The sequence below is a fragment of the Camelus bactrianus genome, chromosome 29 (assembly GCF_048773025.1).
Source record: "Camelus bactrianus isolate YW-2024 breed Bactrian camel chromosome 29, ASM4877302v1, whole genome shotgun sequence".
Classification (NCBI taxonomy): domain Eukaryota; kingdom Metazoa; phylum Chordata; class Mammalia; order Artiodactyla; family Camelidae; genus Camelus; species Camelus bactrianus.
The window spans coordinates 27,184,333-27,210,363 of NC_133567.1; the positions used below are offsets into that span (position 1 = coordinate 27,184,333).

The following is a 26,031-nucleotide window of genomic DNA, read 5'->3' on the forward strand; positions in this document are numbered from 1 at the left end:
ATAAATCAGTTCTGGCCTTACTGAATCTGTGTTATATATTTTCTGGATCAAGAGTCAATAGCATAAAGTTACTCTAAGTAACTTATGAAATTTTGATTTGTTATTTATACTTGCTAAATAGGTAATTTCATTATGGACGCTCTTTAACTACATAGAAAAGACTTTAAAATTAAAAAGGAAAATCAGAAAATATAATAATATTATAGGATGATTGAAATTATATAGATATGTTTGTATATAAGCAGAGAATAAAGTGAAACAATGAGAACTATTTGTAGGTTGAAATTCTGAAATATGCTTTTAAAATATGTTTCAGAGAGAAAAACTGGAAGAACACAAACTTCTGAAGCAAGTGGTAGGAGAATCGGCTATGAGAGAGGACATGACACAAGTTATAGAAATGCAAGAAGTAGCACAACAGGCTGGATCGATAGGAGGTGAAACTTAACCCTACCACACACCTGTTATAAGTAACGGGTTGTTTCAAACACAGAGCGCTTTTCCTCAATATTGCTGCCTCAGTGATTTACCCAAATAGCTTATGTGCCCTAACTGGCAATGGAGGTAAAATTATAGCCACAATAAGCCTAAAGATGGAAAAAATATTTTTTCCTTAAGGCATAATCCAACTAAGATACTGAAGAGGTCAGGAATCATGAGTGCAAACTGGTGTCCAAATCAAGAAATGTATTTGCTTAGGAGAGAATCTCCAAAAGTGTCATTTCTAAATTATACAGAGATATTATTTTTCAATAATTGAGATGCATATACATTATATGCACATATATATCCTATACACAGGTATATGCTTACTAAAGTATCTATTAGAATCTCTAATTGTCATATGAGGAAAGAGCTTCAAGACATTAAAGTGACCTGATCAAGATTGTAAAGCCAAGTCATTAGTTCTCAGACCTTTGCAGAGGGAACAATCACTGGTGGGCTTTATTTTATTTTTTTTTTCTTGCTGAAAAATGTCTTGGTCCACATAGGAAGACCTTGAATCAATGCACATGGTTAAAGCATAAATGTCAACATTAAAAAAAAATGTTTCCCACATTAGTGTAATTATGAAAAACTTTGAGAAACAGAGTTACAGTGTTGATGGAATTAGAAATATGAAAGTTGTAATTCAGAGTCCAAATACACTGTTGTTGCAAGTCACCACATCCCCAGTTTTCTTTGCAGATGAGCCATTTCTCAGCCGTGTCTGCCTTATATTCAGTGTAACCATGGGGATGAACAGCAGTGTGAATGACTTCATTCTATATGAGTTAGCACGAGATGCATTAAGGGAGAAAGTAGTATTCGTGATCTTGCTTGTATACCTCACAACTCTGTTGGCGAGCTTCCTTATTGTGATGACCCTGAGACATAGCCAGACACTTGGGAACCCCACGTACTTCCTCCTTTTCTGTTTCTCCTTTGCTGATTCTTGTTTGTCAACAACCACTGCTCCTAGATTGATTGTAGATTCTATACCTGAAAAGAAATTCATCTCCTACAATGAATGCATGACCCAGATCTTTGCAAGTCACGTCTTTGGGTGTATGGAGATCTTGGTGCTCACTCTTATGTCCTTTGATCACTATGTGGTCATTTTAAGTCCCTGAGATTCACAACCATCATGATCCAGTGTGTCTGTGGTGCACTGGGTGGGGTCTTGTATCCATTCTTCAACACGGATCCTCTTGGCTCTGAAATTACCCTTCTGTGGGCCCAATGTTATCAGTCACTATCTCTGTGATATGCAGCCTTTGTTGAAACTTGCCTGCACCAACACTTATGTCATCAGTCTACTCATTGTGTTTAACAGCGGGGCCATGTGCATGGTGAGTTTCACAGTGCTGCTTACCTCCTATGTTTTCATCTTACTTCTCTGAGTAATCAGACTGCAGAAGGAAGAAGGAAAGCCCTCTCCACCTGCACCTCCCACAGTATTGTTATCATCTTGTGCTTTGAACCGTGTGTATTCACATACACTCGACCTCTATCTGTATTTCCAGTGGACAAGATGGTGGCTGTGTTTACACTACTGGGACACCCTAACTCAACCGTCTGATTTATACTCTGAGGAAAGCAGAAGTCAAAACTTCAATGAGAAAGTTATGGTGCAACAAACTCTGACTTGAGGTGGCAAAGAGCAGAAGAAGCCAATTGCTAGTTCTGTCACAGTTTAAATAAAATTGGACTGATAGAAAACACAAAATGTTCTCACTCCGATGTGGACAATGGAATCCTCTTCCAGTGGGAGCTTCGGGGGAGCAGGCAGACTGAGCACAGAACAAAGCCAACGTGACAGACCGTTAAACGCAGTCATATTTGTGAAAGCACAACCCTTTCCTGCGTGTCTGCTGTTTGCGTCGATAGTGCTGCTTTTTTGAAGCTTGTGAACCAGATCCTGTTGTCTCCATAGTTTGCTTTTTTGATTTTTATATTAATTTGCTTTGGATTTTTCTTTTTCATATTTCTTATTCAAGTTTAATAATTGAAGGGGAAGAGCATGAATTGCTTCAGGTAACATAGATACCCTCTCCATAAAAACCACACTTTAAATAAATCAAAAAGCAGCAAAAGATAGTTTTGTTGGCAGGTGGACAGCCATAAAAGCCAGGTCGTGTAATTTTATTTTGTTTCATTTTAAGTAAGCAAAGAGAAGATTTGAAAAAAAAAGAGAGAGAGAGAGAGAGAGAGAAAAGATTTGGGGACATAAAGACAGGAAAGCAGCACTTGACAAGATACATTCATTAGATCAGATCGTTGCCTTGGAGGTTTATCATTTTCATCCATTGTTTCCAGACCCTCCTGGACCATCCTACCTCTTTGATTAAGGGGTACATCACAGTAGAGGAAGCTATTTCCCTTTATAAATCCTTAAGTTTTACTTTCACCTGTTCAAATTTTAACCAGTTCAAATACATTTGGAAATATATTTGGTGCCAAAAGCTTTCCAATTTTTTTCCTCTGGATAAATAAACATCTGCATCTCTCTCTTATGCTCCTATATTACTATGTGGATTTTCATATACATGTAATTAATTGAATAAGGCAATCCTGGATTATATATTATTCCTGCTCTGTAATCTGATCATTTAAACAAGTTTTCCCTTGTGTTATTTCATTTGACCTGCACATTTAATTTTTTTGCAAGGTAAGTGTGGCCATTTGGTTTGTCCTTTTCTAAGTACAAAGTCTGATTTGTGCTACAGGAGTTTTACCTAAGACAGGTGAGAACTAGAAAAGGATGTGACTAGATAGCCTCCCTCTCTAGCATTCATGCTACATATCATGTAAAATATTAAATACAAATCATCACATAGATTGCATCTTAGAAAAGAGAAATCCTGAGCCTTCAAAAAAGGATGATAATTGATACCTTAAATTTCTGTCCTGACTTCAAAATCAAGTTCTTTAAACTGCATGTTGGGGCTAATATCAAAGCAGAAAATAAACACCTAAATAAATCATACTGAAGAGGAAGAAAGAAACAAAGACTAGATAAAGTCAGAACAAGAGAGAGGAGAGTGAGCAGACACGAGGGAAAGAAGAGTCAGGGGACAGGATACAGAAAGACATAGTGAGGGGAGGTGAGCAAAAAATGGAAGGGCCAGAAATTTGACCCAAGATTTCATCACAAAGTTCAGCTTCTTTCTCCCTGACCCACCACACCATCACTTTCCCCAAAACCAAGCCAGGAATGTGGTCATAAGAGAAAGGTTGTCAAGAGTCCTGAAAACCCAAGTGTGTAGAAAGTACAGTACTATCATGGACTTTGTCCCAGAAACATCACCATTGACCTAGAACTTCAAATGGGAGGATTCCCAGGATAGAAACTCCTGCCATGCTGGCCTCAATGCCATGGTGCAGTCATTGCCTCATTTGTGAGCAGAGATGCTTGGGAAACTGTACTTTTACACGGAGGTCGGGGGGGCTTAGGAACACTAGACCACCGTGACCCTTCACTGGTGAAAATACCGCCCAGGAGCTCCTCTGTTTGTTAGAAGGCACCCTGAGCAAAGATTCTAAGGCAGAAATCTTAAGAAGACAATTGGAAGAATTTCAGACAGACTGAATCACTCACTTCTTTTCTGAGGACCAAATACATGACTTCCAATCAAGTGTATTTTTCGTATCTTCAACTTTAATTGACTTACATGGTGAATTATATGAAGTCTGAATAAAATACACAAACTACACTTCACTGAGATTTATCAATGCCTTCTACCACAAGAGGTTATGGGACGTAGGGAGTTTTGGGGAAAGAAACTCTGCACGTGGCCATACTTCTCAGGTGTCTCCCCAGAAGCCCTGGGTCAGAGAACAACAGTGTCTGTACTGGAGTAGACAGGAGGGTCATGTAAAATGCAGCAAATTTCTTAATTTGGTTCTTGCATACTTTATGGAGAAAACTATTTGTGTTCTGAGAAAGAAATGTTTATCAAGCCATCTCTCTTCCCACAATACCTGTTTTTGGAAAATCGTAAGTTTAAGTGTTTTCTTTTTACTACATTGGACATTAATTGTAACTCCCACAAAGGTTTACATTTCCTAAGGCAGGGCTTCAGCCTCAGGAGCTCCAAGTAAACTATTTCTCCCAGCCCAGTCCCAAAGGATATTCCATGGGCTACCTAGCTCAGACAGTCCAAGCGCAAAAGCAAACTTTGGGGCAATTAGCTAAACTCCAACCCATGTGACTTGATATGAGGAAAATGCTCCCTTCTGTGTAGGATTTCCTTAAGCCCATCTCTTCTAGAGGCATGGAAGCCTTTGAAGCCAGTTAAAGACTCAGATAAATGAAATGTGTGGCAGACTTGAGTCCTGGCCTCACCACTGCTTTGTGAATTTAAGCCAGTTTCTCACCCTCTTGAATTTCCTATTTTCTGTTTGTAAGAAACATATAGTAATAATCAATATTTATTTTATATTATTAATGTTCCATTCTTACATTTCTAATCTTATCTATGTTTTTAAAGCAATGTAGAGAGTAAGACAAGAAGGAAGGAAAATGAATGGAATTCTTGAATACTTGTCTTATGTATTTTTCTTTTTTTAAAGAGTATTTTATTTCATTTTATTTTACTGTTTTCCCTTAATTCAGAGGATTGAACCCAGGACCTCATGCACACCAAGCACACACTCTACCACTGGGTTATGCCCTGCCCCACTGACCGACCCCTGTTTTTTCTTTTTCTTTCTTTCTTTCTTTTTTTTTTTTTTAAAGGTATGTCCTTCCACTTGCAGGAAAGAGAATTAGATCTTTGCTTTTGGATGGTTACAAGCTATTCAAGCTGAGACAGATTACATTACAAAAGTGCTTTCTTACCCAGGAGACCATGTTACAACCCAGCACTCTGGTCTAAGGACCGCCTGCAAGGTGTGACATGGCCTTCAATGATGGTGAAGTGAGAGGTCCAGGGTATGTTTAGGTGGAAGGGGAGAGCTGGGGACAGAAACTAAGGCTGGAGGATGCTGTGGATGGATTGCACCATGCTCTGCACATTTGCTGCAGGGCTAATGGCAACTAGCAAGCCCAGGTGTCTCAGAGAAACATTGTAGACAAAGTAACATTCCAATGCCTGGCCTTTTTTGTTGCAAATGGACTGGAAGAATCTGAGGAAGGGTTTTTGGTGTGTCACTTAACGTATTTGAGCCTCAGCTTCCCCATCAATTAAATGTGAATATGAAGACTTACTTTTAAAAACTTTTTATAAATACTAAAATGTATAACATATGAAAAGAAAGAATGCCTGGCTCAGAGATAGTACAGAAAACATATTTATGTATTTTTATCAGTTCTCCTTAAAGATTGCAAATAGAGAAAGTGAAATAAATCACCCATGCCACACAGTTAATTAGCAACAGAACTGAGCCTGGAATCCAATTATTCTAACAAGTCTTATGAATCTAAGTGTTGTTAATTTTAATATGACATACACAGTGATTTTATAAAATTTCCCAGCTGGATACATAAAAACTGCCCTGGGAAGGGCTCCTGCATTACACTCCCCAGGCCCAGAGCCCTGAATGAACACCCGCCTTTGAGGGGATGGCTAAGCTGTTCGGTTCTGGGGGCAGAAAATGTTTCAAAGGGCAGTTTCAGAGGAGAGCACTGAGCTGGACAAAGGCAAGAAGGCGAGTCAGTGGTCTCTGGAAGTTCCTTCAATCTGAGTGAATTGACTCTGAGGGCATTAAAATTCACTGCAGACTGAATGATTAGATTCCAACTGGCATCCTGGTTCTGTTATATCAAGACCAGAACTTTACTGAATGCAGTTGATAATGGTTATTCCATCACAGAAACTGTGAAAATAGGGATAAATCACCACTGAGGTTTCTACTATCTTCAGTTTGTCCACCCTTGCCTCACATGTAGTCTCGGGATAAATTAGGGCCCTAATTTAAACTCTGTTCAATGAAAGTTGTAGCTTACTAAGGTGAGATTTCCAATGAATAATACAGACCCTCTGGCCAGATTAAACCCCCTCTAACATCCAAATTTGAGGTAGTAGACAATGTCATTGAAATAAGAAATATTTTCAGAATTAAAGTCAAATCACTAAAAACAAAATTTAATTTTGTAGGAGACAAAATTGAGAATAAAAATGAGAAAAATAGTAGATAGTAGATAGACAAAAAGTGCCTTTATTTTCTATTAGAACTTTTAGACCTTATATTCAGATTTAGATCTGGGGAAATTAACTAGAATACAGAGTTATTTTAAATACTCTGGTCTGTGTTATATCATAGCATGAATTGTAGTTTCATCAATGTCAAAATGCTAATAGAAGCAATAACTATATCACTTTGCCAAATTGAAATATTAGTGTGTTAATGTTAAAGATAGGCTTACATTTGAATATGGGAAGATATCTCACTTACTCATTTATTAAACAGATAATTACTGAGCTCCTATATCAGGCTGTTCTAGACACTAATTACTAATTTTACATCAATCAACAAATGAAAAAAATAATTCCTTGCTTCATAGCTTACATTACGTGACAGAAGGCAGACAAAAGTAATAATAATAAGTAAACAAAGTACATGGTATATTAGAAAGTGATGAGGTCTCTCAAAAAATAGGAGTAGTTGGGGAGGGGGCTTATGAAATCCAAGGGGCAAGTTACTATCTTTAAACACTTGAAATAGAGGACGTGATACAAGAACGCCTACAGCTGAGGTTCTGTGAATGCTCTAATCCCTTCCATTCCTGAGTCGTGATTTTTTTTCATCAGTCACTGAAATCCGCATCCTAAATATACAGGTTTTTCCATGTGAAATAGTTTGAGTAAGTTCCCATTTCTAATCTCTAAGATAGTTTTGTGTTCCCTGCACAAAGGTTTTCCAAAGCATCTACTGAGTGGCAAGAAGTGTGGGAGACAATTTCTCATTTCATTCTTTTTTGACATTTCAATTCCAAGTAAGCATAGAATTCAACTCTTTTCAATTTACATTTGAGGATGCTGAGCTGCCAGATCAGAGTTCATAAGTAATCTAAGGGGGAAAACATTATTTCCTGACCCTTATGTTAGTGCTTTTTACATTACATTGCTTTACCACCTGCCAAACAAGACTCACCCACATAGAGTATTTATCTAATAAGAAAACTTGTATTTTCAATCTTAACTTTAAATTTTTTCAAAGATCAACATTTCATTTTTCATTAGCCACTATTATTCTGTTCCACACTTTCCTCATGGCATTTTTCACTTCCTTATTCCTGAATGTGTAAATCAAAGGATTGAGCAAGGGAGTTAGGATGGTGTAAAATATGGCTACTATTTTGTCAAAGGAGAAAGCAGATGGAGGTCGTACATACACAAATATGCATGGGACAAAGAACAAAACCACAACAGCAATGTGAGATCCGCAGGTAGAGAGAGCTCTCTGCTGCCCTTCAGTACTACGGGTTCTCAGAGAGAGCAAGATGACCCCATAGGAGACGAGCAACAAGGAGAAGATAAGGATGCAGATGAACCCACTGTTGGCAACCACCAAAAGGCCAAAGATGTGAGTGTCAGTGCAGGCTAGCTCCAGTAATGGGTATAAGTCACACATGAAGTGATCGATGACATTGGGGCCACAGAAGGGCAGCTGGAAAGTGAAGAGAATTTGTATCGTGGAATGCAGGAAGCCCCCTGTCCAGGCTACCCCCATCAGAATGCCACAGAGCCTCTGGCTCATGATAGAAGAGTAGTGCAGCGGTTTGCAGATGGCCACATAGCGGTCATAGGCCATGGCCGTGAGGACAATCACCTCTGCTCCAGCAAAGAAGTGCTCAGCAAAGAGCTGGGTCATGCAGCCTTCAAAGGAGATGGTTTTCCTCTCAGAGAGAGAGTCCATGATCATCTTTGGGGCAATGGCGGAGGAGAAGCATGCATCCAAGACAGACAGAAAAGCCAAGAAGAAGTACATGGGGGAGCCCAGGAGTGCTGGGCTGCTACTGATGGTCACCACCATTAGCAAGTTGCCCCCGATAGTTGTGATGTAGCCAAACAAAAACACAACAAATATTATTTTCTGAATATTCGGATTCTGTGAAAGCCCCAGGAGGACAAACTCAGTTACAAAGCTTTGGTTTTGCATGATTTCCAAGAAAAGGGTGAAAGCTACTACAGTGAGCATGTAGAACCTACAATTATGAGAAAGAAAAAATCTGTCTTATACCGGTTTCTGGAATTATCACAGTCAATGAGTTTGTTCATCCATGTGAAAGATTATCTAATGTACTTGTGCTTCTCTTGTCACTGACAACAACAACAACAAAAGAAAGTTTTAAGGCAGCAGTGGGATGTCAGGAAGGATAGGGATGAATCATTAAATACTTTAAGATTGTCAGAGCTTCAGAATAGGGGAAGGATGGCAACCCAGTGCGGTAGGGGTGAGAAATGTATTTTTTTTTATCTCAACTGTTAACTCTGATCACGTAGTAGTGGTTTCCTGGAGTGAACTGGGAGAAGGATTCTGAAATCACACCCAAGTTTTCTGGAAAGGAGGAAGGCAACTTATTAATCACAGCTGCCATGTGCTTGGAATGGGAGCGGGGATGACCTGCACGCCCTCCCTGACCAGGAAACGTCCTTACCTGCAAATAGAAGAAGAAATAGCACCCAGTTTAGGAGGTGCTTAGAAATCATGGCTATTCCCCCAATGACTTTTAAAAGTCTGAAGTGAATTGAGCCTTTAAGATTAATTAATCAATTCTTTATAAAAGAGAAAGATCAATGGGAAGTCACTCTGCCATAGACTAACACATCACAAGGATGCGTGCTTTGAGTTGGTTTTTTTCCCACTCATTGAAAACAAAAACAGAAGTTGATAAAAAAATAATAATACCTACTTATGAGTATTGTTATTATAACTAAGTTAAATAATGCAAGGAAGCATTTGTTCAGGGTCTGGTGGGTAAGAAACAGTCCATGTTAGGTCTTAGTACCTTATTTTACTGGTAGAAAATTCATGCCTTTTTAAAGAGATAAAAATCAAAGAAATAACAGGCGCTGGGTCTCAAATTTTAACCCGGACCCCTGGCTCCAACGTCCAAGTCCTTTCCACTGGATCTACAGGGAAAGAAGCAAACATTTTTTTCTAGCAAGAACTTTAGAACAGAGGTGGACTTTGTACGGTTACCGTCCACTTTAGAGGTGAAAACCTTCTGATTCCTTTGTTCACGTTTGAATGATGCCTCTTGATGAAGGACACTGAGTAAATGATGTAGAATCAGAAGGTAATGGTCCAATTACTTACAGACACAAACTGGCAACAACCACATAGGTAAGGAATATAAATTATATGGTAAATATAGTCGGAGCCTTGAGGCTTCAATTATTTGCTAATTATTTATACTATATGTCCCAGTCTGATCAAGTAAAGCTTGTCAAGATAAATGTGTTTCTCAAATTTCTATGACTATTGTAGGGAGGTTCGTATATAACCTTTCTGTTCATCTCACAGGATTATAATGAGGGTCAAATTGAAAAATGTGAAACTGTTGCTTTTGATAAAATGTCCATATCAGTTTAAGTTACTTTTCTCTCACTTAAAAATCCTGACACCTTACCTACAGAGACTTTTCCCATGAGTTATCCAGGTTATTACTCCAAATTTTGACTTCATTTTTCATAGCAAGACACATCTTTGAAGAATGATTGTGTCCTTACTTGTACACATAAGAGACATTCACCAAACGACATGTGTGTGTGTACAAATAGGCTAGTAAAAGAATAATTAGGCTTTCTGTAAAAATTAAAAAATAAGTTGTTTTTTATGAATGACAGCTAAAAAAATTGAAAATTTTAATAAAACTAACAAATATAGAAGTGTGTATAGCAATATCTGTTCATTTGTTTACTTTGAAATAACCATCTTCATTGTGTTTCCAGGGCACCAGACATTCCTAAACAGTGCTTGCATTCAAACTCCATATCCAGCTACAGACTGCCATCAAGAAAATGATATTATAAAACAAACCCTATGTTACAATAGTTACCAGCTTATCCTCAGATCAAAACAAGAGAGACGATGGAATGAAATGATGAAGAGCACCAGCTCCAGGTGCACAGAGACCTCGGTACAAATCCAGGCTCTTCTACTAAGGTATATTATGTGATGAGAAAAGTTACTTAAAATTCTCAAGGACTCAGATTCTATTCTGGAACTGGGTATAATAATAGTGCCTCCTGAGAGGGTCCTTGCAAAAATCAGATAAGGCTGTGCTCATAAAACCATTTATGCATTTAGATGCACTGGAGAAAATTATAAACAGTAAGAACAAGCCCCCAAAGCAATTGACACTGAGCGGAAATGAGAATGCTTTTATTCCTAATTTCTGCTTTACCATGCCAGGGCTGAAAAATATCTTTACTCATTTTTGACTTATTCACAAATATAAAATATTTTATTGGTCAGAATGCATAAATGGTATTGTTTAAATCGGCAACATTTTTGAATATCTTTAATAATCTCTGAAATAAATGATTGTGGCCTTCAGACCCTCATGTGTCCACCTCTTTTTCAGGCAGCTTCACTTTACAAATAAAATCAAATAGAATGAAGGGTGGAAATGAAAACCAAGATTCTATTAGTCTAACAGTTAAACGATTCTTAGGCTCTCTACTTCCTTACTTGGGGAGTTTCTCAGAGAAACACTATTTTAGAATCAAAATGCTCATTAAATATAAACAAATCAAGCCTCTCTTTTTTTTCAGATAAGAGAAATTTCTAACATTATTGTTAAAGCTTTGACAATGGAGAGTATGGTGTCCTCAGAGTTTATGATCACAAGGGTTTTGATTTGGAATAATTTAAAAGGTAATTATCCTAAAAGCATTTTGTTGTCCTGGATTGAATCCCAGAACAGAAAAGGGACAGTAGTGGAAAGATTATTAAAATATGAATAAAATCTGGTGTTTCGTTAAGAGTAATATATCAATGTTCATGTCTTAGTTTTCATAAATATACTCCTGGTAATGCTGGGTGATGATTATGAGGGGAAAATAACTGAGGAGGCGAAACCAGAACCCTCTATAATATCTTACAACTTTTCTATTAATCTAAAATTACTCCCAAATAAAAAGCTAATTTAAAATAATATCATAATTGTTCAGTTCCTGATACCAAAAATGTAGTGATTATGTGTCACTGAAGAAGCCACAAAGCCTCTGAGTCCTCGCTCATAAAATAAGAATAGGCAAGTAACGCTCGTTCAGGCTGCTGGCCCCTGAGAGTCAAACAAGACGCTTCTTACGAACGTGCTTTGCAATGTACAATTTGAGTGGAAGATGTGAAATGTTGATATAGGCATGATTTTACAGTGATGTTTATACACACAAAGTGAGCTGGAGAATTGAATCTGTCATACGAAAAAAGTATGTTTCTAAATCATATTTTTAATTATATCAAACCTAAATTGTAATGAAACTGCTTCATTTATTTAATCTTATTAGGAAATGTTTTAGCAGTTATTTTCAGAATCATAAACATGTTTATATTCCTTATACTAGTAGCCTTAACCCTAAAAATTGTTCTAAAAGTGAAATGAGGTGGTGTAAGTTTTTTAGTGAAGGATGATGTCATTTATAATAGTAAAAATTCAGAAATATCTAAAATGTTGAATGATAAAATGTTTATGTAAATCAGTCTACTACAAACTAGTAGCAAAATATGCTATGAGTAAGACACTAGTAATAAAAGGACAAAGATGGTGAGACATTTTTATGTGCTAAATGAGAAAAACAACAAAAACATTGTGATAACCCTGCTCAGACATTTTAATATAATTTTAAAATCAAGAAGGAAACATGTAAAAATGGTAGGGATTTTTAAATTTTCAAAAGATATTTTGGTATAATTATAAAAAATTTAACATGAAAAATCAAGTTTAAAACCCACAGCACCGTAATTTTCATGATCTAAATATTTGTTCAGAAAAAGGTGAGGTTTGAGGGTAATTTTATTATCCACCCAGGGCAATTAATTTGCATAGGTGGAACCAACATGCTAACGTAACACGGAGTCTAATACTAAAAGGGCTTACCTTCTGTAAACCATCCACAGTTAGCCGTGCCGTGGGCCCAGCCCTCCCATCCTCTGTACTCACTCTGATACCAGTTTTCACTTCATATACTCCTACGTGGAACAGCTTGTTCTGTTTATACCTCTCATTGAAGACCCCATGGTCTTTCCTTTCTTGATAGTGATATTCTTTAAATGCTGGAGCTGCACAGGAGATCCCTCAGGTCCCCTCAAACCAGAAACTGTGGGCTCTGGGCCATGTCTTGGATCTGTGACCCTGGAAATTTTGCCTCCTGACTCTTACCACTGCTCACTGTTTCCTTCCCATTTGTTTCAGCAACAACCCTATTGCAGCATCGATCATTCTGAAAATGATAGAGAAATTCCTCTTTCAACTTTGAAGTTGATATATTATGTGATATACATAGTAATTGTACTATTACATAGTACTATGTTGTATGTTACATAGTAATTGTACAGTATTACATGGTAAGTATAATATTCAAAATTGTATGAGAAATTAGTAGTACAGTTGTCATCATAAGCAGTGTTTTTTCATTATATTTTAACTTTAAATGAATAGATTTAAAACTCCATTCTGATTACTCTCCCTGATAAATTCCTTAAAGCCTCTGTATTTCTGATCCAGGATTATTATTTACTTCATAAAAGATTTATTCTTATTCTGTCTAGCTAAGCATATTCCTTTCCTTCAGAGTCTGAGAAATATGTTCTCTTTAGATTTCAGACCCTTTCTCTCCCCTCAGTATTGCTCTGCTGATTTATCTAAATGTCTCAACTTTTATACTCTTACTATTTCTGGAATTTGGAAAAAAACTATCTGTCTAGATTTCCACCTGCGTCCTTCCTGATGGATGCCTGAGCCTTCTTTCCATCTGTTGTCTTAGTGACTTAGCTCATTTCAGGAGAGACAAAACCATGACAACTAGCACTAAAGCAGTTCAAAACTTCACCCGTTTAAATAGCCTGAACGGTTCTGAAGCAGAAGTCAAACGCTATTTGTGACATCAAGTGCACGTAGGGAAAATTAAATGGGCAAATTTAAAATCAGAAGACTACACTCTGGGACTTGAGTAAGACACTCTCTCTTACCTTTCATGTCCTTCCCTGGGCCACTTTTAGCAGTTTTTTGTGGGAATATTAAGTGCTATATTGCACATCAGTAAGTCTAAATGGTAAACAGCACTTGAGTTACATTGCTTCTACGATGATATTATTTATATAGCCTCAAAAATTCCACTTTTTAATCTAAAACACCAAGACAAAGGACCGTGTTAGAGGATGAAGGATAAATGAGAATATATAAAGTAACAAAAATGCGCTGTTGACTACCTATGACACAACGGTTCATTTGCTGCATTTCATAGTTATCTGGGTTTAATTTGAAGATGAAAAACTGAAGATAGGTCTAATTTTTAGACTTGAAAAGGTACTCCTAGCCCTCCAAAAAATGTTTGCATTCAAATAGCTGCTAATTATTGAGCACTTAAGTTGCATCAAGTGTTGTCCAATTAACTCCATATGTATTGTTTCCAAATCCTTTGGCCTTGTTAACATATAATCTCCATTAAAAAATGACCCTTCTGAGCGCAAACAAATCTGTATAGCTGGCCCACATGCGCACAGTTACATGACAGACCCTAGCTTGCCTTAAACCTGGAAGCCTGCATCACGATACCCGTACTGTCAAGTACTACGTCCCAATTTAAAATCCTTTCTGAATATGCAAAAATGTGAATTATAAATCTCACCATGTCCCTGCTCCTTGAGAATTCTGGTAATGACAGTCTCTTACTCTCTACAGGAAAGCCCAACCGCTAGCTGGCCAAACCGTGCAGTAGAGGTCCAGGTTTTACTTCTGCGACTAAGAGCGGGAGGAAGGGCAACGCTGGCAGATGAGGTGGAGAATTTTCCCTGCTGCTTCTCAGCACTGTCTTCAACATGGTCTCCAGGAAAAAATGAATAAAGAAGCAAAAGTTTCCTCCTTGACTTCTAATTGGAATTTAAAGAAATTCCCCAAGAGGTCATAAGCCTGCAGAATTGCCTCTCAGTTCCCCTCAGGGCTTGGAAATTTCCCATCATTACATTTTTCCAAGATGCAGTCTGTGGTTTGACTTGTTCAAGTGTTTGTAAACTTTTTATGCTCCCAATCAATCAGAGATTTTTTTCTTTTTTCTTTTTTCACTTCTCCTGGTCTTCTATTTGAAGATGCCTTCACTTACCTTCATATTCAGAAACAGAAAACTGTGTAAACTGGGACTGAATATAGTGCCTTAGCAGAACTGGGGTGAAATTCCTGTGTACTTATTAAGTGAAAAAGATGAATTCTGGGATAAGGCACAGCATCAGTCCACAAAGACATGTTCTGTTTGAGGATGAGAGCAGCAGTCCATGCTTATTAAAGAATAACAGCTAAATACATTTTGCACATAAAAAATAAAAGCAATTGAGATATAAAATAGAGGATAGAAAAGAGACATAATGAACACTAAATAGGCCAAAGAAATCAGCAAAAATTGATCACCACCTTCAGGACAGGTAGACAGTGGGATCCAAACTGGTTCCCATCATCATCACAAGCATATTTTGGAAATGTCCACTCCCATTTGCTACTTCAAAATCTAGATGTGGGATAAGGAAGAGAAAAAACAATTGCTGAAGTAGTTAAGATAAACAGTTAAAAAATTGAAACTGAGGACAATAGAAATGGAGAGGAGAAGAAAGAACTAAAAGCTACTTAAGAGGCATAGATAGCAGTTTGGGGTCAACATTAATAATAATAAGCAATGTGACTAAAAAGCATATTACAAAAGTCATGGATCAGTATGAGATATTGTGATTTATTGATGGCGATTTAGAATCACAGGTAGAGAGGAGCTACTTATGTATTTGTTTATTGTCCAGTCAGAGCACAGAAAGATACTCCCTGGGGCCCAAGCATCTCTCTTCCTGTTCAATTCCAGACTCCATCTCTTCTTGTTCTCTTTAGAAACTTAGACTAATGCCTCTGAAGTTCTTTAATACCATATACTTAATGGTGTTTTACATCATAACTAATAATGCTGCATCATTTATCGATTTGCCCATAAATACTGCCTTCCAATTACTCTCTCAACAATATTCCCTTGTTAGTGGGCACAAATACAAATCAAGGACCAGACAATATGAATGATAATGCATTTCCCAGTCATGTTATATTGACTGTAATTTCATAGAAGAAGTATACAGTTACTCATCTTCCAACCGTGTCTTCTCTTGAACGCCTTAAGCCATAATGACTGCCTCCCTAAAAGGTGATACATTTCAGCACCGATGACATCCCTGCCTCGCACACACCACCGCCAGCAAGCAGGGCAGATGAAAGGCCTGACTGCAGGTGAAGAAAAGCGGTCCCACTCACTCTAATTATACCCCTCCTCACACATGGTTTAGACCCCACGCAGGCGAGCACCGTGCCACCGCATGGAGGCAAGAGAGGACATTAATCAGAAGGACAAGCTCTCCTCATGGAGCAAAAGTTGTAAAAGCCCCTACAAGAGTAAGGCACAGCCACCTCTGCAGAACTGACTGGCACATGACGTAGAGCCTGTGGAAGGGCTGGGGTGACCTGGGTGTCAGCAGGAAAGATGCACAGGATATAAGATGCTCACCCGGACTACTATAAATAGTAGCACTGCAGTCAGACCATGGACAGGTGAGGGCTGAGAAGGGCCCAGACACCTGGCCCAATCCATGGGTCAGCAGGGGACTGCTTCGAGACCAGATCCTTGAATGTGTCCTGTGTCACCAAAAGTCAGCCTGTAAGCACCAGTCTAGTAATCAACTTAACTTAGTACAGTATTATCAAAGAAATAATGTACCAGTTTTTGGAAACCATTTACTGCTAGACTGCTCTCCTGGAACCAAGGTTCTGGACACATGGTCAGAGATAACTTTCTAGGTGCAGAATCCAGTAACTGGGGAGTGTCTGGTGGGCCCCAGGGGCAAGATAGAGCATCAGAGAGCATCCAGAAGGGGAAAACAGAGATGCGGCCTGCCCAGTCTAATCTAGGATAGACTGCCCCACTAGAAGGCAATTCTGAGTCCCAGACACTGGAAGAAAACTTGGAAAAATTTGCAGAAGACACTTCCAGAAGTGGAGTAAAGAACAGTATCCCTGCTTGTCCTGGTCCAAGGGTGGTACTGTCTGAAATATTGGTTCTTCACAGTTACAAATACAAAGAGAGTTAGCCATGAGGATGACTGGGAGAAAGTGTACCATGATGGTAGATAGTCTGTGTAAAGGACCTACAGCAAGAACATACCTGGCCAGTAAGAAGAACAGAATGGTGTCAGGCTAATCAGGAGTCAGTGAGGGGCTGGTCATAAGCGAGGAGTGTAGAGAGATAAAAGGGCAGCCAGATATGTCTGATTTTTAGTAATTGTAAGGAATTTAGCTTTTACCCTGAATGACATGGAGAGTGTTTTCAGAATACTGTGTAGAAGTGTGATAGGATCTGACTTATGTGTCTGAAGGATAATTCTGAGGCTGTGTTGAGGATAGAGTATTAGAGAAAGAATGCCAAAATAAAAGGGAGAATAGATGTGAGAGAATTGCAATAATTGTATTGTGAAATACAATAGTGGCTTGGAACAAAATAATAGATCTAAAAGTGATTAGAAGTGATTTAAATTGGAGTGTATATTGAAGATTAAGCCAACAGGATTTCCTGACAGACTGAATATGGGCTTGAAAAAGAGATGAATGTGCCATCAGCTGAGACAGAGAATCTGTGAGTGGAGTAGGTTTGGAGATGGGGGAAGACTCGGGGCACAGATTTGGTGTATTCAGCTAAGAAATCTATTATGACTATTCAGGAGGAAATACCATGGAGGAAGAAACAGCATGGACTTCCTCAGCCTCAGGAAGGAAGTCTCAGCTGGAGGTAACAATCTGGGAATCGTGGTCATGTAAAGACAACGTGCCAAGGAAGGCTGGGGGAAGTGATGCTGATGGAGTCTGTAAGGTAAGTGAGCGATGACAATTACATTTCATGACACAGAGGGCCTTGCTGACATTGAGAAGAGCTTTTTTTGTAAGTGTTGATAATTGAAGTGTGACTGAATGTGTTTAAAGAGAGTGGAAGGACAGAAATTAGAGACAGGTGTTATAGAATCTCTTGCTACAAAGAGGAGAGAATGACATGAAGTAGTAGCTGATAAATGAAAAGGAGTCAATGGAAGATTTAATGTTAAAGATGAACAGAATCACAGATTGCTTCCTTGATGATGTAAAATGACACAGTAAAAAGAGAAATGTAGATAAAACAAGGGATATAGAAGCTATTTTTAGACTAATGTCTTCATGTAAACAAGAAGGAAATGAGGTCCGGTGTATAATAAAGATGTTGGTTGCCTTTGGATAGGAGCACATACAATGAACGCATTTTTAAGAGTAGGTAGGAAGGTAGCATATAACTGAATGGGTGCTGGAAGACTGGAAGATATAACTGGAAGAGTCTGAGGAAGTTCTCTTTGATGGCTTAAAATTTTATGAGTGAAATAGTAAGTCAGTTTATTTAATATCACCTAATAAGTTGGATGTTGGTGGTTGTTTTTTAGGCCAATACTCTCCTTCAAATTAAAGTGCAAACATTATTCCTATTTGCAATGTCTTTTTATTACAAATAGTATTGAATTGTTCAGTTCTGATACAGAGATTATATGATTTACAGTCTAATATTAGCCACAGCAAGTTCCCCTAAAAAAGCAGTAAGACCAGTATTTATTTCAAAACCAAAGTGTTAAAGAAACAAACAAAATACAGTCATTGGCTGCTAATATGTTTATTGAGTAAAGCTACTTCATGTGAAGAAATTAGGCAGACCTTTAAAACAGATAAGAGGAGAAATTTGTGAACTCTAATTGACAGATAATAATTTCAGCACGAACAGTCAGAATGGCTCAACTATGTAATGGAAAATGTAAATTCTGCACATACTTGTGATGCTGGAGAATTACCAAAAAGGTTACAATTATTTAATGTTAGGGATCTCATTATGACCCTTCCAGTTCTTTAATTCTTTAATTAAAATAGGAAAAATGATCATCATAAGGTTCTTACAGAGATCAAAGTTTTCACACTGTCAGGGGCTTCAACTTCTTCTCTGACATGAAGCAGGGTGAAGAATTACAAAGTGAATGGGGGAATTTAATTTTAAGATGCTGTAAGCAGGCAGTAAACATTATGTTCTGTCATTGACATGCCGAGAGTTAGATGGAAGCTCTGCGAAGATGCTTGATGCCAAACTGCTGAGTCATCTTTGAGCTCATAAAGGATTTGATGTTTAATTATTACTCTATCAGAGGTGCTCTCATGCTCAGATACTTTCTGAACCTGAGGGTTAAAAAACAATTGATTCCTTGTGCACCTTTCACATCTCACATGTGCCACATTCCGTCTTGTCCACTGTGCACTGATCTCCTTCACCTTCTTCACTTCCGGTTGGTTCCTACCTTGCGGTCTCTGCACAAGCTTTTCTCTACTGCCTGGAGCGCTCTTCCCACAACTGCTTAAGGATGGTTCTATCTCATCTTTCAGGACCTAGTTTAGGAATAACCTCTCAGAGAAGCCTCCTGTCCACCCAACTAGAGCTATCCAGTCACCCTGCACCACTCCGTTACAGCTATCTGGAAACCATTTGTCTCTCTCTGACTTTATTTTCATTTCTGTATGTGGTCTCCTGGTCTAGAATGTAAGCCCCAAGTTAAAAGGGAAACACTGTCTTATTCATCCCTGTGTATCCCGACCCTAGAAGAGTATCTGACACCTCACACAAACTCCACGAATACTCTTCAGTAAGTAAATGAACCTCATAGTTCTCAAAAATAGCTGGTGATAATTAACATGAAATCCCTATTGTAATACATATTTAGTGTTTTAAACTAAAAATACTGGTTTAAATGTTGTGCTTGTATGAAATACTGTAACTGATGTTGCCATTATTGTCATCATATGTCATAGATGGTTTAAAATAAGAAAACTACAACAGAATGCTAATTTATGCTAAGACATTAGACTTCCCATCTGCCTAGTTAAGGGACGCAGTTTAAAAAAGCATCAGTGTCTTTCAGTGACAGGCAAAGCAAGATCTGAGAGAAAATAAACATCCTTTGTATTTAGAGACCCAACTCTAAGTGGTAACAGCAAGTGCTACCAGAGAGTAGGTTCTTGTCTCATAGCAGAAAGAATTCAGACAAGATGCAAAGGTCAAGAAAGAAAAGTGAAGATTTATTAAGCAGTAGTAAGCTCTCAAGGCGACAGTGGGCAGACAAGTAAGTAGCTGGGCTGAGTCTCTTTGGCAAGCTGGTTATACAGGGTGTAAAATAAATGGGTGGAATAGTCACTGGGGAGAGAGGAATTTGGGGTGTTATTCCCTAGTTTTCTTCCCAGGTCCACCTTCCTGAGGAGAGAAGGGGGTTTTGTCCTTGTTTTTTAGTCTTAGTTGGAAGTGTCATGGCATCGGCACCTGATGGGTACTTCTTATCTGCAAGGCTCATTTTATTGTAATGAGGACTTAATGTGCAAAATGCCATTCAGATGCCAGAGACTCTCACATTTTCACACCTTTCTTTTTCTACCTCCAAGACACTTACCACCCCAAAATGTTTGATTTCTTATTAGAGCATTGGTTCCCGCTTTTCTTTGTCTGGTGAAGCATCCCATTATTTACAAGATGTATAATTTCCTGCCATTTGGCCCTTGCCCCTGTTTCTCTGCTTACATTTACTTATCATAGTTTAAAAAAATCAAGGCTATAGGATTAACTTTTTTCTCATAAAGAATATACATATAGACAGATATTTTGAAATATATTGACTCCAGCATGAGTCATTCTTATTCTGCTTCTCTAAAGGAAGAAAAATGGTAGAGGAGATATTTGGTAGAATTGTCTTCCATATTAAATAGTAAATTACTAATCTGAGATTGTACTTGCTTTCAAAAGTTTCCAAAAAGGACATTCAGAAGCATGCAAACTAGATAACTCTAGCTCCTATATTGTTTGTATTATTTGTTCTGTCCTACTTTTTACCCCCCAAAATTTTGAATTTGCAAATATCAAAAAAAAAGCTAAGCTACTTTTAAATTTATATTTATTCAATAATATTTATTAAGCACCTACTAGGTGACTGGCAATATTCTACCCAAGCATGAACAAATAAACGTAATTCCTGACCTTACAGGAATTACAACCTTGTGGGGAAAACAGAGAAAATAAAAGTCAATAAATAACTTTTAATTCTAGTTTGTTGATATTCAAGATATAACCAGATGAAGAGTTAAGAGAATAACTGAGGGGAAAGACTAGAGAAAGTCATAAGGAAAGACTTGTCTAAAAAGGTGGGAGTTCAACTGAAAGTGGAAAAAATGAGATTTACACAGGCAAGTGAAAACCCTAGAAATGAGCATTCCAGCAGCAAGCTGAGTAAGAAAAACAAGCTGAGTTAAGAAATGCTTGAATTATTTAAAAGACAAGAAAAAAAGGAGAGGGAGAATGACCGAGAGAGCGGCCAGAACCTTGTAAGAAAAGGAATGGGTCACAAGATGTCCTGGAGATGTAGGCAGTAACATGATCTTAACCTGACTCGCATGATTAAAAAATGCCATTGGCTGCTGAGTCCGCAAAGGATTGGAATGAATGGGGATGGTAAGAATGCATTGTTTTTATAGAAAAGAATTCTTATAAGTTAGTAACTGCACAAGGTCCCTTGCTTCATCCAGTTTTCTAATGGAGTTTTTCATCTCCGTGTTCCTTAAGGTGTAGACCAAGGGATTTAACATGGGTGCAACAATGGTAAAGGTCACAGCCATTGCCTTGTCTACGGAGGAAGTGATGACAGGTCTCACGTACAAGAAAACGCACAGCACAGAGAACAAGATGACCACCATGAGGTGGGAGCCACAGGTGGAGAAATCTCTATGCTGCCCCTGAGAACTGCAGGACTTCAGGGAGCAGAGGATGGCCACACAGAACATGATGAAGATAAGAAGAATGGCCACACGCATCATCCCCCTGTTGAGGCTGACCAAGAGGCCCAGGATGTCGGTGTCCATTCAGGCCAGTTTCAACAATGGGAACAAATCACACATAAAGCGGTCTATGATACGGGGACCAGAGAAGGGTGTTTGATACAGGAAGAGAAGCTGCATAACTGTGTGGGTAAATCCCTCTCATGGCCCCTGCCAGCAAAAGGAAGCACACCCGAGGCCTTACGATGGTCACGTAGTGCAGGGACTTAAGAGATGGCCACGTAGGGGTTACAGGCCACCACAGTGCAAAGAATAATCCCCACTCCACCAAAGAAGTGGTCAACAAAGAGCTGGACCACACAGCCTTCCAGAAAGGTGGTCGTGCTCTCAGAGAGGGAGTCCACAATCATCCTGGGGGCACTGAGAGGAGGGTAGGTGGCATCCATGAGGGACAAGGAGATAAGGTAAAAATACGCAGGTGATCTCAGACTCTGACTTGCGAGGATGGTTACCACAATGAGGGGTTTCCCAAAATGGTGGAAGCGTACATGATTAGAAACTCAGCAGAGAGTATTTTCTTAGCTCTAGATTCTTTGTAATGCCCAAAGGAATGGACTCAGTCACTTCAGTCAGAAAACATTGCTGGGATTCTCCATTTATAGTGGGCTGATGTAAGCTTATCTGTTTGAGCTGGAAAATCTACAAAGAATTTTATTTTTAATTAGCAAATATTGAGTGTGTTGAACAATTTCTGCATGCTGTCCCATATCTTTTTGTCCTCTCTTTTTATCTGGACATCAATACAGCAACCAGCTGTTAACAATTATATCCTGACAACAGCTTGATCCTACCAGTCCCCCCCAACCCTGCACATTCTTTTGAAGTGTCTCTCTTGCTTTCCTTCATGACACTTGCTGCTTGAGACAGAAGACTTTGCTTCATCATTCTTGTGCACACACACACCTGGCAATATGGAGAATTAATATACCTTAAGGAAACCCTAGATCATTAGTAGACAGAAGCCAGTGGATAAATGGTAACCAACTTAACACAATCTTAGATTCACTCTCCTTCCTTCCTGGCTTCACTGTTCCCCCTTCACTGCTTCCATTCAGTTTTCCAGAATGAATCACCTACACGCAAGCCCTTCTCCCAGCCACTGCGTTTTAGGAACCCCTAAGCTAGGAAGCTGACCTTAGTTTATCACTAAACACACCTAATAACCAAGAACATGGACGATTTCATCTCATCTATTTCAATTATTCCATTTACTGTTTGAACACCTAGAATGTGCTAGTTGAAGAGCTTGCAAGACAAATAGGTCATATTCGAAGGACTCGTCCCCTATGAAGAACTATACTCATTCCATCTACTTTTCTTCTTCTCAATTTGGAATATTATTACCAACTGTTAATATTCAATCAATCCTTACTCTGTTCAGGCACTAGATTATCCTATGAGAGCTTTTCTTCATTTTAGAGATGATACTGATTCAAAAAGGAGAGAGAAAAATGACACAAAGTTCCCATAGCTAGTAAATACTGAAGCCAAATTCAAGGCCAGCTTTTTCAGAATCAAAATCAATACCAATGACAAGCGATACTGCTCCTCTTATGATGATGTTGAGTGTTCAGTATGGAAGAGATACTGATCATTCAATAATTTCAATATCATAACAATCCAATGAGATAAACGCATGCTTCCTGTGCTTATTTCATTAAACAATTATACAATGAAATTCAGTGTCTAATCCAATGATAATTCTACATTAAAGAACCTGTTTTATATAAAAACATAATCCAATCTTGAAGCTACAAGTTATACATTTTAACTAAGCTTTCAAGTTTCTAACTGTTTTCCGGATAGGCTGATGGAAGAAAAACATCTTAAATCTCTTTCTCTGCTCCAAGAAGACCCAGAACCAACTTGGTCAACACTATCCCTGCAGATGAGCCTGCAGTATAAATCATTCCTTTCACCTTTTTCTTGTGAAGGGGCAAAGGATTCTAAATAATAATAAAAATATCAATACAAAGGATTCTCTTACTTTGCACTCACTATATATCAACAAGGTACTTGGTCTGCTATTTGCATGATTACATTTATTTTCATATCACATAAGATGAGTACTATCTCAGACCTCATCTTGGGGATGAGGAAACTGAGACTTGGAGACATTAAGCATTTCATCTAAAAAGGGTGGGAATTACATATCCAAGTAATTTCATTTTGAAATAAAAGTCCTTCACTGTTACACTGTATCACTGAAGAAGAGAACAGCAGCTTCAATTGGCTAAATACAATTGTTAGTAGAGTTGAATGATGTGGTAAAGGAACTACTTTATAAGCCGACTTCTCTTTATTGGGGTACTTAAGCAGGAGCTGTCTGTCACTTGGTGGGAATATAGTAGAAACCATTGCTTTAAATAAAGATGTAAACTACATGATCTCTAAGACCCTTCTAAACACCCAAAGACCCAATCTTAGATTCATCCCTGTTACTAAACAAAGCATACATTTTCCAGGCACTCTTTGAAAATTTACAATGTGGATTAACTTTAACCTCTCCCATATTCAGCCAAAGAAATTTAAAAAAAATGTGAATACCCTAATGAAGTAGAAGGGACACATTCTTGGAAACTGGGATATTTTAAAATATAAATTTTATGTTAGTTTTAATTCCTCATATGGATGCTTATGAATAACTAATTTATTCTCTTTCCAAAAATTTGGAATGCTGTGCTGTGTACATAGCAGTCATTTAATTAAATTTAGGTAAATTCTTGAAATTGAATTCATCTAAAGAAACCTGCATAGAACCATGTGGCCCAGGCAAACCAGTGCCAGCCTCTGTCTCCAGAATCGAGTGAGTGACATTGTCAGACCTGGGCACCAATCCTCTGACAGTCAGGCTCACATATCCAATTTCCCATCTTCCATCTTCACCATTTTCATTCCTAGACATGGTTTAGCCAAAACCAAGAGCTGGACCATCCCTCGACTCCCACTTCAGTGTCGAATCGCTGCCTTCAGATCCTCTTTGTGATGTTGTCTATTTCTTTCCACTGTTCCTGTGAAATATCATTGCTCAAAAGACTGCTCATATAATGAAGGGGGGAATTAACACTTTTTAAATTGTCTAATTGTCACCTAGACTGTACATATTTCTCCTTTAATAGCATGTCTATTAATGCAAAAGATTCAAGGCAGTGCTCTCTCCCTAAAGAGGGAGACAGACTAGCACTCCTGAAACAAGGCCCGCACAGAATAAGTTCCAGAGGGGAAATACCAGTGCGATCTACGGATTTGAAAAAAGAAAAATGAGCTAGTCCTTGACATGAGCATTTAGACAATTATAAATTTAGAAACTGAACAAGAAGGGTGACAGTATGAGCAAGGCAGGAAGATAAAAGCGGAAAACATGGTGTACATAGTCAAAATTTAAGGACTTTTGACATCAGAAAACCTGGGTTTCCATATGGCCCTTCCAGAGATGTTATTAACTAGAAGTTGTATATTTTCTCTAAACCTCAACTGCTCTTTTCAGAGTTGTTGCATTAAACATTTTAAGTTCCTAGCATTATAGTTTAAATTTTAATATTCAACTTTCAAACATCAAAATGTAATGGAAATGTGAACTTATATTAGTTTACATATTTATTAAGTAGTATAATATCCTGGCATATTTTGTGTGTCTCATAAAACTTAGTCACTTTCACTCCTATTAATCCCAGGTGTCTTGAGTAGATGCACTGGCCAGACTGGAGATCAGTTGGAAATTAGTAAGAGCTATAATCTTAAAGAGACCTATGTAAATTCTTGATTTTTCACACTAGAGTTAGTTCTTTTGTTCTAAGTGTCTATAATATGTCAGACAAACTCTCTTGGCATCAGTTTCATCCTCTGTAAAATGGGAAACTAACATCACGTACCCCACAGGGTTGTTGTAAAGACTAAATGATTTTATAAATGCAAAGGGCTTAGATCAGCTTCCTTACTTCTTTTCCCAGCATGAGGAGAATGCTACTGACCACAAATTATTTTAAAACAGATCACCTGACTTTGGACCGTGTGTTTACATCTGTATCTATTAAATGCTCCATTTGCCAGCAGGATATCAGCCTAATGACTCCAAAACACTTGGTAGCATGTAGGTTTTTGAACTGCCTCTCAAAGAAAAACCTTCCAAAATTGTTTTCTAAAACACAGTTGTAACCAAAAGTAGAAGAGTTCAAATAAAAATAATTTATGAAAGTAAAACATGGCCTAAGAAAAGTAGTTTATATAGGTAAATAGAGTGACAAAAATTTAAAGTCAAAAAACCTCTCCCAACCATAAGCGCTCATTCTCCTCCGACGCCTTATTGACAACTTAGTAAATGCTCCTTAGAGGTGTATTTGTATGGCGGTATACATGTAGTCATGTACGTGCTTTACTCTATGTAAAAGTTCTTAAAATATAATAATACATTTGAAATTCTAACTACA

General features: G+C 38.1%; 1 protein-coding gene and 2 pseudogenes across 1 annotated transcript; 1 reads left to right on the forward strand and 2 right to left on the reverse strand.

Moving 5' to 3' along the window:
* The first annotated feature begins 443 nt into the window (after window positions 1-443).
* Window positions 444-26,031, forward strand: LOC141575567 (olfactory receptor 4C11-like; annotated as a pseudogene).
* On the reverse strand, window positions 7,654-8,586 carry LOC105081064 (olfactory receptor 4C15). Its single transcript, XM_010970184.3, has one exon. It carries the CDS (start codon window positions 8,584-8,586, stop codon window positions 7,654-7,656), a length of 933 nt encoding a protein of 310 aa, XP_010968486.2.
* On the reverse strand, window positions 21,073-24,509 carry LOC141575550 (olfactory receptor 4C6-like; annotated as a pseudogene).

Coding starts and splice junctions, on each gene's coding strand:
- LOC105081064 (XM_010970184.3), bottom strand. CDS start 8,586: ATGCAAAACCAAAGCTTTGTAACTGAGTTTGTCCTCCTGGGGCTTTCA.